We start from the raw sequence: 15,166 nt of genomic DNA on the forward strand, positions 1-15,166 counted from the left end.
TGCCCAATAAAAAAATTACTAATCATGTTTTAGAATCATTTTAGAGTTAAAAATATTAAAAAATTACTAATCATGTTTTAGAATCATTTTAGAGTAAAAAAAAATAAAAAAAATACTAATCATGTTTTAGAATCATTTTAGAGTAAAAAAATGAAAAAATTATTAATCATGTTTTAGAATCATTTTAGAGTAAAAAAAAAAGATATTACTAATCATGTTTTAGAATCATTTTAGAGTAAAAAAAAATAAAAAAAATTACTAATCATGTTTTAGAATCATTTTAGAGTAAAAAAAAATAAAAAAATTACTAATCAGCTTTTAGAATCATATGAGATTAAAAAAAAATTACTTTACTTGATAAGTTGTGATTTGAGAAGTAGTTGTGTCTTAACTTGTTGGTTTTATTGCCGTGAATTTTAGAGAAGTAGAAGAGGAGTAAAGAATGGTTTAAGTTTCATCACTTGTTGGTTTTCTTGGCGTGACATGATACAAGCAAAGTTTGCTTCAAAGCTTGGAATAAGAAGAAAGAGATTTCATTGATGAGATGATACAAGGGAAGTTCAAATTACAAAGCAACAGATACTGACTTATAAATAGAAGTTCAAAATACAAAGAACCAACAATCACAAAGCAACCCGTGACTCTCCGTGACACATACATCCCGTGACACATACAACCATAAGCAAGCATACAGAAAAAGCAAATGAAATGACCCGTGACTGAACAAGGAAGGGACACCATCTTTTGTCTTCATCTCGCACATGTCTTTACTGATCCTGAAACAAAGCAACAACCACAGGAGTCAGTAAAGGAAACAAAGCAAAATAATAAAGCAAACAAGTTAATCTAAAGCTAACAAACCATCAAGACAACATTTCAGATAACAGTTTTGTTTTCAGTGCTAATTCCATATCAGACAGTGGCTCAGGTTTTGCAAGCAAACTTTCAAGCAAACTTTGCCTTGAGATTTGCTTTTTAATCTCCATCATCCCTTCAAGCTTGGTTAATTCTTCATCTTTTCATGTTTTCTTTCTCTTACCCGCAGCCTTCGCAGCCTTAACCCCAATTGGTCTATCTTCTGGTTCTGCAACCGGAGTATCCGCGGTTTTGCGCTTATCCTTGTCCTTCTCCAGATAGGTGGAGCACCATTTGACATCATGCCTAAGCTCCCTCCACGCGTGTTCCAAGTTGAACTTCATGTTCTGGTCACTGTTGAAGATATCCAAGGCAGCCTTCATCACATCGTTGTCATTTTGACCGCTTCTCTGCTTCCTCTTGGCACTGTCCCAACGAGAAGAGGACTGGAGTTGTAGAACTCGACAATCCTCTTCCAGAAGGCTGCACCTTTTTGTTCGTTACCAACGATTGCGTCTTTGCTAGTGTTGAGCCAAGCACCCACCAGGATTAAATTCTCCTTCACAGACTAGCCAAGCACCCACCAGGATTAAATCCTCCTTCACAGACCACTTTCTCCTCTCTTTGACACTTGGTTCTTGCGGTGTTTGGGTAGGAGTTTGGGTACTAAACAAAGGAGTCTCTGCAGAGTCAAGGTCGACTGACCCTTGGCTCGCTAAGAGATTAACAAAACTAGAGCTTGCCATTTAAGATGAAGTGTGATTCTCTACTAGTATTCTACTACAATTAAATAAGGGATTCTACATTGAATCCTAGTAGAAAACTGTCTTATCATAACAGCTACAAGCAATTTAATGAAGTTTTACTATCCAAAATGCAGTTAGGGTCTATTTAATGAAGTATTTTTTTCCTAACTACACAGTTACCGACAGTCCTATCTGTTTCAATTCTAACAGCTTTGTTCTCTAACCAGGAAACTATTGCGGTTGAGTTTAAAGACTAACCTCAAGTTCAGAAACCCGGTTGACCAACATTTTAACATGTTCCTGAACAGACATAAGACAAACCAAAACACATTGGTTAGAAAGATTACCGGTAACACAATTTTTATGATACCGGAAAAAATATACTCACCTTAAGTGCCTCACACTCTCTAAGAAGGTTCTCATGGCGGAGAACTTTCAGTTTGAGCCTCTCAACCTCTTCTTGCACGCCAATAACCCATGGTTGCCTGTAATGCAGACCGTCATTCTGCCAAAAGGAAAAAAATTTGTCAAATAGCAAACATATAACCCGTAATAAATGAAAGAGATAGAAATAAACTTCATACCTCGAAGTCTTTGCAGATGAAGTATCTTTTCCCAGGGAAGTAGTCATATGTATCCTCTTCATCTACAATTTCCTTCGTGATTGATCCACAGGGGCACAGTTGGAGAATCCCCTGCATCGAATTTGATACGAAATCAACCCTCTGGTATGCTTTGTGTGCTTTCATATCTCACTGTTCTTCATCCATTTCAGAACCTGCATTAGAGTAAAAAAAATTCAAATGAAGAACCAAAACCTTAATCGATTGTGAACTCAATCGATTAAACCTCTAATCGAGACGATAACAACAAACAACCAAAGCAAAAATGAAAAAGAAAACAAACCCAGACGATTCTTATTAAAAAAAAAACATTCAAATCAAGAACCAAAACCTTAATCGATTGTGAACTCAATCGATTAAACCTCTAATCGAGACGATAACAACAAACAACCGAAGCGAAAATAAAAAAAAAAACAAACCAAGACGAAAACCCTAAATCGATAAAAATCCCCAATCCGATTTCAAACCCTAGATTTTATAAAACACCTCAATCGAACCCTAAAACGTGATGAAATCAACATGCATAAACTCGAGAAGGAAAAAAAAAAGATTAAGATCGGATTTTACCTTCACAAGTCGGGATCGCAAATCGCCTCTCTGTCGCCTCTCCTTCTCCTCTGCTTTTTTTTCGGGTTCGAGATACAATGAGGTTGGGTCGCGTGTTTTTTCTCTCCCCTCACTAGAGACAACACAAAAACGGACCAATCATAGTGTGCCAGCACGATAAAGACTTCCGTATTTTAATCCTTAATTAAGGATCATCCTTAGCTAAGGATCATCCTTAACTTTCCCCTCATCTTTTAATATTTCTTTAATCAAAAAGCATTAAGGATTTTTCCTAAGGATTGCCTCTTTAATACCGTTGTACATGCTCTAAGAAACCCGATAAACGCTCTGTTTTCTTCTGATCTAAACTCTTCGAGCTGTGACCTATTATGTCTAGTATCGTCCGAGTAGGACTGAATCAAGCCTAATAATATGCACACAGATTTGACATATCTATTCTCTGCAGGTTGATGGGATTTTTTTTGATTAATGTCAACCTCAACGTGCCCACTAACAGATGCTTTAAGCAACGTGGCATGATCTCCATCGTCCTTTTAGATACATATTTCTAAAGAAGATGATTTTTACTTCTTGGTGTACTACAGAATTTATGCTATGATCTAAACCTAGCTTCATCTTCCGAGGCAACAAGATACGGTAATACGCAGTTGGTGTTTTGACTTTTGAGACCTTGCCTTCTTGAAATAAAGCCCAATGCAGAAAAGAGAAGACTTTTGTCAGCTGTGAGAAGACCAAGTCTCTTGTCAATTTCAGAATCGTGGTGTGCCACAAACTAAGACAGACTCTTTTTTAACACAACAAAACGTGAAACCCACCAGAGATATACAAAGGTTTACAAAAGGAAAAGCCAACAATCACATAGACACATACATTAGCCTCAGACCTTGTCTCTGTCTTTTCTTTTTAACATAACAACTAATAGATGAGAGGGTCTGCGTCGTTGGTCACGTTAAACCACAAGATTCTCCGACCGTGTAGGAAACTCCTGATCAGAATCACCAAGAGCTGTCCTCGGCGCCAAACCCGGCATTTGAAACTCAAGAAAGCTTCTTCTTCTTCTTCAAGAAAGCCAGGGAACAAGGTTACCAAGGTGGTGGCCTTGTTCTTCCTCTCTTTCCATAAGAAGAAGCAGAAGAAAGAGAAGATGAAGAGGCTCAACGAACTAAGGAGCTACTCCCACGCTGTCAGTGACCAGAAGAAGACAAAGAAGAAGGCCTCAGCAGACCAAGAATCAAGCAAGAAGAAAGTGTTTCCATCAAGACTCAAAATGTCTTGGCTTGGTCAAGGTAAGGGTACCAACAACACACACAAAGTTCCACAAGATCAGGATCCACGTAGAGACAGCACAAGCGCATTCATTCCGTGATGTTGTGAAACAAAAGAACAGCCGAGATCAAATTTATCAACATCAACTCCATTTTCAATGTACACTAAAGAAATTTATCCTCTGTAGCTCGAGATTATTTATGTGTACAAATATTGATGCATATGACGATATTGTATGGAGAAAAGTGTGATAATCAGAATCAAACCAATGATTTTAAATTTCAGGAATCCAAAACATTTAAATACAAAAAAAGAGAAGATAGACATTGGATCTTTATACATCTATCATACAAGCACGGACCATTTGCTTCATTCCCTAGCTATACTTAGGCATGTCAACTCACCGATACTAGTGAGAAGTTTGATACATCGTGAATTATTATTCTCCGACCAGTTCTTAGCAGCACCTCCATTGTAATAGGACCTATAAACAGAGAATAAAAATGAAGAACTGAAAAGCTTAGACCTTCCTTCTACCCTCAAGGAACATAGAAAAATGTTGCTATAAACCCTTTTCATTTTAACTCTGTATCCTTAACACCATATCCCATTTGAAGCTAAGCGTTTAACACATTAACCAGCATTACAATGAATGATTATCTAGAAACTGAGAGTACGCAAAGAAACTGTATTCAGCTAAACCCTTACTGAAACAACCACATACAAAAAAACAAGTCCAACGAAGCAAGTAACTGGAAACGCAGAAAGATTCAACAACTCATATTGCAGCTGCAAGAATCTAAGGAAACAAAAAAAAATGAAAACAAGTGGAGAAAGTCTTACTATTCGGAGAAAATGAAGCTGGAGCGAAGTAGTGGTAGCTGAAAAGAAAAGAAACCACGACAATGTTAGCGGTGGGAAAGAGCAAGTGTGAGTTTCAAACCAGAGAGAGAGAGAGAGAGAGAGAGTTAAGAGTGAGTTTAAGTAAAGTAATGATCTTTGGTGAGCCGCGTGGTTACAGTTCTGCACAGAGCACGTTTATCAAGAGAGTGAGAAAGAGACTTTTTGTTTTTGGTCTCGACGTTTCGTGTTTCCAACATCCTCTTCGCGTTCTTGATCAAGAAAAAACTTTCCCCGCTTCAAATTGCTTAATGGATATGGGCCTTAATGGGCAGAAACAAACAATGTGATGAAGTATATGGTGAAAGCTCTTTTTTGGGCCTGAACATTAATCTTTTGGCCCACTCAAACAGAGTTTTAAGTATACAATGAAACCTCGAAAGAAAATAAAAATAAAAAAAAATCGAATTTAAAATCATATAATTGAAAACTATAATTTTTTTTTATTTTTTTATTTTAATGGATTATTTGAATGGAGATGAAAGATAACACCACCCTATTTGTTTTTTTCCATGTTCGAAACTACGCTAGACTCTAGTTGGACGGCAATCCCAGAACTAATGAATTACCAAAAAATCGGGAATTAAGTGGGGTATACTACGCATAACCTAATTTTAAACATAATTAGACAGTGACAAATAAAAGATATACAATATCGAAGATTTGTAAGGAGACATCATATTAGAAATCTTAATAGAAACTGAGACATGTAACTTAACATACTAACCTTGCTAAGTAGATTGTGAATCAAGGGAGAGAGGAATATCTTGATATACATCTGGTTCAAACTCTATGTCCACAACGTATTCCTCATCTGACTCAAAGTCATCATCATATACTTGCAGCTGTTGGTTGATTATCCATCCTTTTAACCTTGAAAACATGATTGACTTCCTAGTCACTGAAACCATCAACTACATAACAAGCTTAATAAACATAGAAACTATATTTGAGTCATTTATGTACACAATTATATAGCAGGTTGAAAAATTAAAAAATGTTATATGTGAAATCTGAGTATGTATGTGACGAACTACAAGACGTAAGCCTCTTCTATGTTTCGCACGACATCATACACAAAATAACAAAAGAAGAACAAAAACAGAAAGTACAATTAATCAAAATAGAGGCTCCGAATGATGACGTGCGGGACAGGCGCGGTACGATCGTAATAGTAGCAAAAATATATAGATATATAGGTACATGTAAAAATTTTTATTACTATTTACGGCGGTGCGGTGCGGGACGGTTCGTTGCCAGAAAACTAATTGTCAAACAAACACCATTGAACAATTTTTTTTTCTCAGCTTGTTTAACTTAATTTGCCAGTACAAGGATATTACCTTGATTTGGTGAACAAATGAAGTTTGGTAACTCGATTCAGCTTCAGTTTGTCGCTTACTCTCGAACTTAGCTTGACATCTTCACATTTCAATCTTTTTTGCTTCGTAGATAATTTTGATTAGGTTTTTTAATTAAAAGAAATTCCAAATGCCATGTATATTTGTTTGTTTTGGGCTTTAACATTGTGTTGGGCTTTTACATGGTTAATCTGGGAATTAAGCTGTCAACGAAGACCAACGCCTGAACTCATCGATTTAGGCATATTCATCACGGTCAAATTCCGGTGGCCGCGTTTTTGAATCGAAGTTTTTCTATGTAGAAAATAGTAATTTAAATAACATAACCTAATATATATATATATGCGTATTGGTTGTGTGTATGTGTCAGTATTGTCACCTAATCGTAGATAGAATCCACTAGGAAGTAGGTTAGTAGGATTAGGTATTGAATGTTATGAGTGGAACAACGAAAACGCATGGCGGAACATAAATCATGGTACCATTCATCTCTAATAACTATACAAAACACATGATGTGGTTTAAAAGTAAAAAAAATAATAAAAAAAAAACAGGAAATGCGTTTTAGAATACGCACGTGAACCACACAATTAACAAAGTAGATGTGGTTTGTTAAGTGGTTGAGTGGTTTAATATTTTTTTTCTTCTATCAGAAATTTTGTTCGTGTATAAATAGAGATGAAAGAGGAAAATTTTGCAGACACAACTTCAAAGCAACGAACAAAGGTATGGCAATATATCTGGGGTTTTCTTTATTTCAGTTTATTTTTTTTTTATTTAATTTCATTAACAATTTTTTGTCATTTCATTTTTTTTTGCAGGTGCACCTTGAAATCACATTTGAATTTTGGAAAGGTACACCCATGAATCTTAAACGTATTTCAATTTTTTCACATTTTTAGTTTATAAATATTAATAATTAAGTTTAAAATATATATTTTAATCTTATTTTCATATATGAAACAAAAAACTGTTATTTAAAAAATATAATAATACAATATAAACTAATATATATTTATATATCAAAACTTAATTATTTAAGTTAAATTATTATAGAAAATTTTTAATTGCGTAAAATATATTAATGTTAATTTTCTAGTTGGTGGTTGTTTTCTCAAAGTGTTTTTTAAAACATTTATATTAAGTTCATCAAGTTCTACATTGGAAGCAATTGAATTGCTTACACCATTTCAAGTTTGTGTGTATGAATTTTTTTTTCATTTAAAAATTTTCTTTTTACATTTCATTTTCATTAACTTATAAATATATGCAATATACATAATATAAAATAATATATATGTAAAGATTTATTTATTGAAGTTAAAAATGTACGAACAATTTTAGTTGTGTAGAATATATAATGCAAATTAATGATAATTTTTGTTATTAATTATATTTTTACTGTTTAACAAACCCTAGATTTTTATGTGTTAAGAGAACTATATATGTTTATGAGTTAATTTATCATAAGAAGTATTGTTAAAAACATGATAGTGTTTACATAAAAATATTTTTTTATTGTAGATAATGCTTGATAAGTAACCATATTGAAACACATATATTTTTTAAAAAAAAAAAATATATATATATATGTATATATAGATTCTAATACTAATACAATTAGGATAAACAAAATGATTATGTAATTATGATTTAGTTTTTAAAATTTTTACTAATAGTTTTGTATAATAGTGCAGAATGTCTTCTAGTCATCGAGGCAGTGCAAGTTCTTCCAGACAAAGAGGCTGAAATGTTTCTAATGAAACTAGAACAAGAGTAAGTTTTAATTCTAAATATTTTATTAATTTTATATATGCAAAAATATTAGCTAAAACATATATATTATAATTTGTAGAGCACGGACATATTCAAATGGACATATGAACAAGAGAAAAAACTCATTGAATTGTTTGATCATGCAATCTCTATGTGGGAAAATAGAGAATTCTTGATTGTATATTTGTCTATGTGGTGTAATAAGAAGAATTTAAATTTTATATATTTATTAATAATAATTATATCTTTTGTTTTATTAAAATATATTTAAATTTAAGTTTTATCCGCACCGTTTATTCTACTTTTGTCATTCTACTTTTGGTTATGTACCGCATTTGCTTTTTGTTACCATTCACATTTTATTTTGTACCGCTTTTTTTTTGTTTAACCGCTAATAATTCTCAGTTTACAAAACCGCAGTTAAACCGTACTGCACTATCTAATCCGCTTGTCCAGTACCGCTCAATACACTGTTACCATTCGGAGCCTTAGTTGGGGGTTTTAGATTATAATTGTGTCTAGAATAGTGGGTGGGTTGGGTATATTCAATTAATTTTTGGCTTTTGGTAAGAATAAGGGGCCTTAAATTAATAATCTCTCTTCAATTATTGTACCAGTGGGGACCACGATGAGATGTATGGATGGGATATATGTAATGAAGCCGTTGAAAAGAAGTTTTCCCAAATCTCGTTCTCTGAAGCAAAAGTCATTAGAGAGATTCTTCCTCCATGGCGACCTACGAAAAACCACAGGTGTCCCCACCACAGGTGTTCCTCAATTTTCGAGGAGCCGAGCTGAGGCAGAGCTTTGTCGCTCACCTGGAGATGGCCTTGATAAAGAGCGGAGTCAACGTCAGAAACGATGGAAGGATGATGATACGGGGTGTTGAAAATTTATTCCAACAGATCGAGGAGTCGACAATTGCGCTCGTGATCTTCTCGAAAAGCTACACCGAATCGAGGTGGTGCTTAGACGAGCTGGTGAAGATTAAAGAGCTGGTGGAGGAAGGCAAACTCATTGCGATTCCCATTTTCTACGAGGTGAGTCCATCCCATGTGAAGGAGCTTGACGGAGATTTCGGACTTAACTTGTGGAATCTAGGGAATCGTACTAGTGATTTCGACAGGCTCAAGAAGTGGAAGGAAGCTTTAGATTTCATTTCCTCAAAGATGGGGTTCGTGTTCAATGAGAAAAGGTAGCGGGCTCTTAATAACGTTTATTTATTAGCAAGTAGTGAAACCTTATTCGATCAATTGTTTTTTCTTACCTTCATTTTGGCAGAAACGAATCTATCTTTATCCATGAAATCGTCAAGCTGGTCCAAAGGACTCTGACCAGTCTTGGCGTCCGAAACCCTGTTAGTAGTGCTGATTGCGATAGTGCTGGCTCACTCAAAGAAGAAAAGAAGCAAGAAAACGTAAGCCAAAGCCAAAGCCAAAGCCAAAGCCAAAGCTCAAGCTCGACAGACCCAAAGCATCAAGTGTTCATCAATTTCCGGGGAGCCCAGCTGCGTTATAATTTTGTCAGCTATCTCGTGGACGCCTTGGAAAGGCACGGAGTCAGCTTCTTCGTAGATGCAAACCAGTCGAAGGGTGAAAAACTTGAAAAAATTTTCAACAGGATCGAGGAGTCTAAGATCGCACTCGTTGTCTTCTCTACCGGTTACACAGAATCGGCTTGGTGCTTACAAGAGCTGGTGAAAATCAAAGAGCTCATGGACGAAGGCAAACTCGTGGCCATCCCAATCTTTTACAAGGTGGAACCATCCCAAGTTAAGAATCTGACTGGAGTTTTCGGTGAAAGCTTTTGGAATTTGTGGCGTATTCAACGGGATAGCCATATCATTAAATGGAAGGAAGCTTTAAGGTCTATTGCGTCCAAGTTAGGCTTCAACTTGAGCGATCACGGGTAAATGATTCTTTTGTTACAAGATTATTTTGGCTAATATGATTCTTTTGTCTCTCATCTGTTTTTTTTACTTGATGGTTATGGCAGTGGTAATGAGAGTGAGTTCATCACTCGTATCGTCGAAGAAGTCCTACATCTTCTGTCGCAGCGGCAAGGAGAAAACCCGTCTCTCGTTCCTTCCACAAAGAAATCAAAGCTTACTGAATCGCCCACCACAGCAGAAAAGCATGAAACGTATCACAACGTTGGAATGGAGCAATTGGAGGAGAAGTTAGAGTTTGATTCCAATGATACTCGAATTATTGGAATTGTTGGGATGGCTGGTATTGGCAAAACCACCCTCGCAATGATGCTGCACGCAAAGTGGAACCGCAACTTTCTACGCTGCGTTCCTTTTCTGGATATCCGTAACAAGTCAGAGGAGCATGGCCCAGTGTGGCTGCGAACGACACTCCTGGAACTTTTACTTGAGTGTAAAATAGGTGACGAGTTAACACATGGGTCTGTCAAAGCTGAACTACTCAAGACCAAGTTCTTCGCTCTTCTGGATGACGTGAGCGACAAGGCACAGTTAAAGTTTCTCCTCGGTGAACGCGACTGGATTAAGAAGGGAAGCAAGATTATTATTACAACACGTGACAAGTCATTGCTTGAGGGATTTGCTGATGATTCTTATGTGGTTCCAGGATTGAACGATGGTGAGGCCTTTCAACTCTTTAAATATCACGCCTTCAGTGATAAACTCTGTAGTCCCACTAGTACCTTCCTGAGGCTCTCTAGAATGTTCGTGGATTACGCTCGAGGACACCCATTGACTCTCACATTACTAGGTATGGAACTTAATGGGAAAGGTGCGGATGGATGGGTGTCCAAATTGGAAATGGTGACACAAAGATCCAGTGTTATGTTTGCTAATCAACTTGAACTTAGCGAGAAGCAGGAAGATGTGTTTCTCGACATAGTGCACTTTTTTCAATCAGAGGATGAGTATTTTGTTAGGAGTTTACTAGATTCGGGAGATCCTGATTCTACTGATGCGGTGAGTGAAGTAAAAGATCTCGTCAACAAATTCCTGATTACAACTGCTGACGGCCGAGTAGAAATCAACGTTCCACTATATACGTTCTGTACCGACCCTGGTTCTCCTCGGTGGCTTAGGCTGGGGAACTTTGAAGATATCATGAAGGAGCCAATGAAAATGAAAAAAACAGTAAGTTTATTTTTGTTTCCTGTGAAAGAGAACTTTCAATGCTGATATGTTGTCATTTGACATGCTAACAGGATGCCAAAAATGTAAGGGGTATTTTCTTGGACACGTCAAAGTTAGAGAAGAGCATTTGCTTGGACATCTCAACCTTCACTGATATGCGCAATCTTCGATACATGAAAATATATGATTCTTGTTGTTCTCGGCGATGTAAAAATCAAGACTGCAAATTATACTTCCCCGATGGGCTTGAGTTCCCCTTGGAAGAGGTTCGATATCTCCACTGGGTGAAATTTCCATTGGATGAGCTTCCACCGGACTTCAGACCGGAGAATCTTGTTGACCTTAGGCTGCCATACAGTAACATTACACGTGTTTGGGAAGGCGAAAAGGTGTGTTTTCGTGTGCTTTGCATACATGTTTTCATTAGATGGCTATATATATATATATATATATATTTTTTTTTTAATTAGTCGTTGGATTTTGATAGGATACACCACGGTTGAAGTGGGTAGATCTAAGCCACTCGAATGAGTTGATCGACTTGTCAGCATTGTCAAAGGCTGTAAATCTTCAAAGACTAAATCTGGAAGGCTGCACGAGTTTGGAGGAGTTGCCGGTGGAGATTCAGAATATGAAGTCACTTGTTTTCCTGAACCTAAGAGGATGCATAAGTCTGTGGTCTCTTCCGGAGCTGAATTTAAGCTCTCTGAAAACACTCATCCTCAGTGATTGCTCAAACCTCGACGAGTTTCAGCTAGTTTCAAAAAGTGTAGAATTTCTTCATTTGGATGGCACAGCAATCAAAGGACTTCCTCAGGGTATAGAGAACCTCCAAAGGCTTGTCGTGTTGAATTTGAAAAACTGCAAAATGTTGGAGTGTCTTCCCAACTGTCTGAGCAACCTGGAAGCTCTTGACAAACTAATACTCTCTGGTTGTTCGAAGCTTAAGAATCTTCCGGATGTCAAGAATAGCTTAAAACATCTGCAGGTTTTACTTTTTGATGGGACAGGAGCAAAAGAGATGCCAAGCATCTCATGCTTCACTGGATCCGAAGGCCCAGCGTCTGGAGATGTGTTCTTACAAACTCTAGGATCGCATTGCAGCGTGAGAGAATGGCCATGCGGTGTTAACGTAGTATACTCACTGCGGCGACTGTGTTTGAGTGGAAATGATTTTCTCAGCCTGCAACCTGATATTTGGAAACTTTATAATCTGAAATGGCTCGATGTGAAGCAGTGCAAGAAGCTGAGATCTATTCCAATGCTTCCACCAAGACTTGAGTACTTTGACGCACATGGTTGTGATTCCCTTGAAAGAGTTGCAAAACCTATAGCCTTTCTGATGTTGTCTGATCAGAGCCATGCCACATTCAATTTTTCCAACTGCAACAAGTTGGATCGAGATGCAAAGGATAATATCGTATCTTATACCCGGTGGAGAAGCCAGTTAGTGCTAGGTGAACTCACACTATGCAGTGGGGTATGTCTATTTCTCTCTATCAGTTTTGAGTCTTCTTTGCTGCATCTACGGTATCTTATCTTGTTTTGTTGTTCTCTTTTGCAGGGTTTAGTTTCGGAAGCTCCGATTGGAACTTGTTTTCCTGGATGGGAAGTCCCTGCCTGGTTCAGTCACCGAGCCTACGGATCGTTGTTAAAGACCAAGCTGCCTCCACACTGGTGTGATAATAAATTTACTGGGATTGGTCTATGCGCTGTTATCGTATTTGATGGCTACCACAACCAAAGGAAAAGTGTCTTATTGAAATGTAATTTTGAGTTTAAGAATGAAGACGGGTCTAGTAACCGCTTTAGCTGCACGGTTGGAGGTTGGGGCGAACCAATTGACACACCATTGAAGCCTGTGTCGTCTCATGTCTTTATCGGCTTTACCAGGAGGATGGATATCAACAAAATTAGTGAAGAGGATGATAAAGAGAAATGTGTTTCTACTAAAACCATTATTGAGTTTCAAGTGACAGATGGTATGGAAAAGATCAAAGGTTGCGAGGTGGTGAAGTGTGGCTTTAGTTTGGTATATGCACCCGAAGAAAAGAGGAATATATGTTCAGATTTAAAGACTTTTTAGCTCCAATAGAGGGTTGAGGTCTTCCGGTGAAGCAAAAATACAAAATAAGTTTATCATCTTACCATCCAATGTATTTCCGGTTCTAACCTATAAAATCCGTTGAGCCTTTAATTTAATGTAAGTATTTGGTGTTAGAAAAAAGATTTTTTTTTAAAATATGACATGACATCATGATAATTGTGAGACCAATAATATTTTTTATAAAATTTATTTTTTAGCACGATTTTAAATGTGGTACTAACTAATTATTATTATATCATCATTAAAGTTAAATATATATATAAATATTTATTTTGGAATTTTTTTATATATATTAATAACTATAACTCATATACCACCAATAAAATAATATATATATTACATTAATAAAAATAAACTAGATATAATTACAACTATTTTTACATCAACTTATATACCAATGTAAGTATATATCCACAAATATAAAACTAAAGCAATACAAATCAAATATTTTTTTGTTAATACGATTAAATTTTACCAGTTTAACGTATTTTAACTAAAACCAACAAAAATCTAAATTTACTAGAATTTATATATTTAAATAGACATATTCAAAACTAAGAAATATGAGACACATTTAAAATTAATAATCATTAAATACAATAGAATAGAACACAAAAATATTTTATAAAATGTAATTTTAACTCTACTAAAATTTAAATAAAATCAAATTGAAAGAGTTAAGCCAGATAAAAAACAGAACTACACAAATATATTTATGGTGTTTTCCTTTTCCAATAAAGTTAAATATAAAAATAGTAATTTCAAAATGTAAACTAACATTTAAAAAAACAAAACAACATTATAACAAAAATTATTTCTTCCACGGAAAACTTTCATCCAACCTCAAAACCACTGTGCTAAATCCAACTATTTGATAATAATCTTTACACTTTATTATTTATAGCTGCTGTACATAGATCTGGGATTTTTATCCGAGATCCGGATTCGATCCGAGATTTGATCCGGATCCGATCCGAAAATCCAGATATCCGGAGGAGCCGAATCCGGATAGTAAAATGTTGGATCCGTCAAAACCGGATCAGGATCCGGATATCTTGATTTTTTTAGTCCAGGTATTCGGATCTGTAAGTTTTATAAATTTCTATTACAAAAATAGTAATATCTATATATAAAAATTAATTTTATTTCATGTATTTTCATTTTTATAATAGTATATATATATATCATGTAAATTTTGTAATATTATACATAGAAATAATTAAAAACATTATATATTTTTTTATTTTTAATTATTGTTGATATTTTTTTATATATTAATATTTTTTTATTTTTTTAAGGATCCAAATCCGGATCCGGATATCCGCCGGATATTACAATTTTTTTAAGGATATCTGACACCCGGATATCCGAGAACCCCGGATCCGGATAAAGATAGTAAAATTATGGATCCGCCGGATAAGGATCCGGATCCGGATATCCGCCGGATATTACAATTTTTTTAAGGATATCTGACACCCGGATATCCGAGAACCCCGGATCCGGATAAAGATAGTAAAATTATGGATCCGCCGGATAAGGATCCGGATCCGGATACCTTAAAATTGCCCGGATACCCGATCCGTCCCAGACCTGTACATACATTTTTAGCTAATTATATCAGTGTTGATTAATTCAATTTATTATGAAACTAAAAGTAAAGGCAGTAGAACTACTTTCATTTCATTCGCATGGTTCTTTAACTCATACTACATAATGATGGTACTATTTATAAATTTTTATTATAGCTAATAAATATCTAATAAGTTAGTTATAGTCAAGATACGAACAACACAGTGGTTGGAAGTGGTTGAAAATATGATTAGCTATTTGTCTTCCGGTCTTCCCGG

The 15,166-nt window shown here is 35.6% G+C and overlaps 2 protein-coding genes across 2 annotated transcripts; both read left to right on the plus strand.

Annotated features, from left to right (window-relative positions):
- The first annotated feature begins 3,675 nt into the window (after nucleotides 1-3,675).
- Nucleotides 3,676-4,226, plus strand: LOC106334137. The gene has a single exon (XM_013772473.1). It carries the CDS (start codon nucleotides 3,714-3,716, stop codon nucleotides 4,155-4,157), a length of 444 nt encoding a protein of 147 aa, XP_013627927.1. The 5' UTR covers nucleotides 3,676-3,713; the 3' UTR covers nucleotides 4,158-4,226.
- Nucleotides 4,227-7,016: 2,790 nt separating this feature from the next.
- LOC106334853 (disease resistance protein LAZ5-like) lies at nucleotides 7,017-13,478 on the plus strand. The gene is made up of 9 exons (XM_013773231.1): nucleotides 7,017-7,044; nucleotides 7,140-7,173; nucleotides 8,016-8,094; nucleotides 8,712-9,289; nucleotides 9,376-10,002; nucleotides 10,090-11,212; nucleotides 11,284-11,601; nucleotides 11,700-12,692; nucleotides 12,777-13,478. Exons 4-9 carry the CDS (start codon nucleotides 8,823-8,825, stop codon nucleotides 13,296-13,298), a joined length of 4,050 nt encoding a protein of 1,349 aa, XP_013628685.1. The 5' UTR covers nucleotides 7,017-7,044; nucleotides 7,140-7,173; nucleotides 8,016-8,094; nucleotides 8,712-8,822; the 3' UTR covers nucleotides 13,299-13,478.
- Nucleotides 13,479-15,166: the final 1,688 nt, after the last annotated feature.

This window comes from Brassica oleracea, chromosome C3 (assembly GCF_000695525.1).
Source record: "Brassica oleracea var. oleracea cultivar TO1000 chromosome C3, BOL, whole genome shotgun sequence".
NCBI lineage: Eukaryota > Viridiplantae > Streptophyta > Magnoliopsida > Brassicales > Brassicaceae > Brassica > Brassica oleracea.

What these genes read in the sequence shown, in the direction of transcription:
- LOC106334137 (XM_013772473.1), top strand. Translation starts at nt 3,714, where the DNA reads ATGAGAGGGTCTGCGTCGTTGGTCACGTTAAACCACAAGATTCTCCGA.
- LOC106334853 (XM_013773231.1), top strand. Translation starts at nt 8,823, where the DNA reads ATGGCGACCTACGAAAAACCACAGGTGTCCCCACCACAGGTGTTCCTC. An exon ending in CAATGAAAATGAAAAAAACA is followed by an intron (nt 11,213 to 11,283) that starts GTAAGTTTATTT and finishes ACATGCTAACAG; the next exon opens with GATGCCAAAAATGTAAGGGG. An exon ending in GTGTTTGGGAAGGCGAAAAG is followed by an intron (nt 11,602 to 11,699) that starts GTGTGTTTTCGT and finishes GGATTTTGATAG; the next exon opens with GATACACCACGGTTGAAGTG.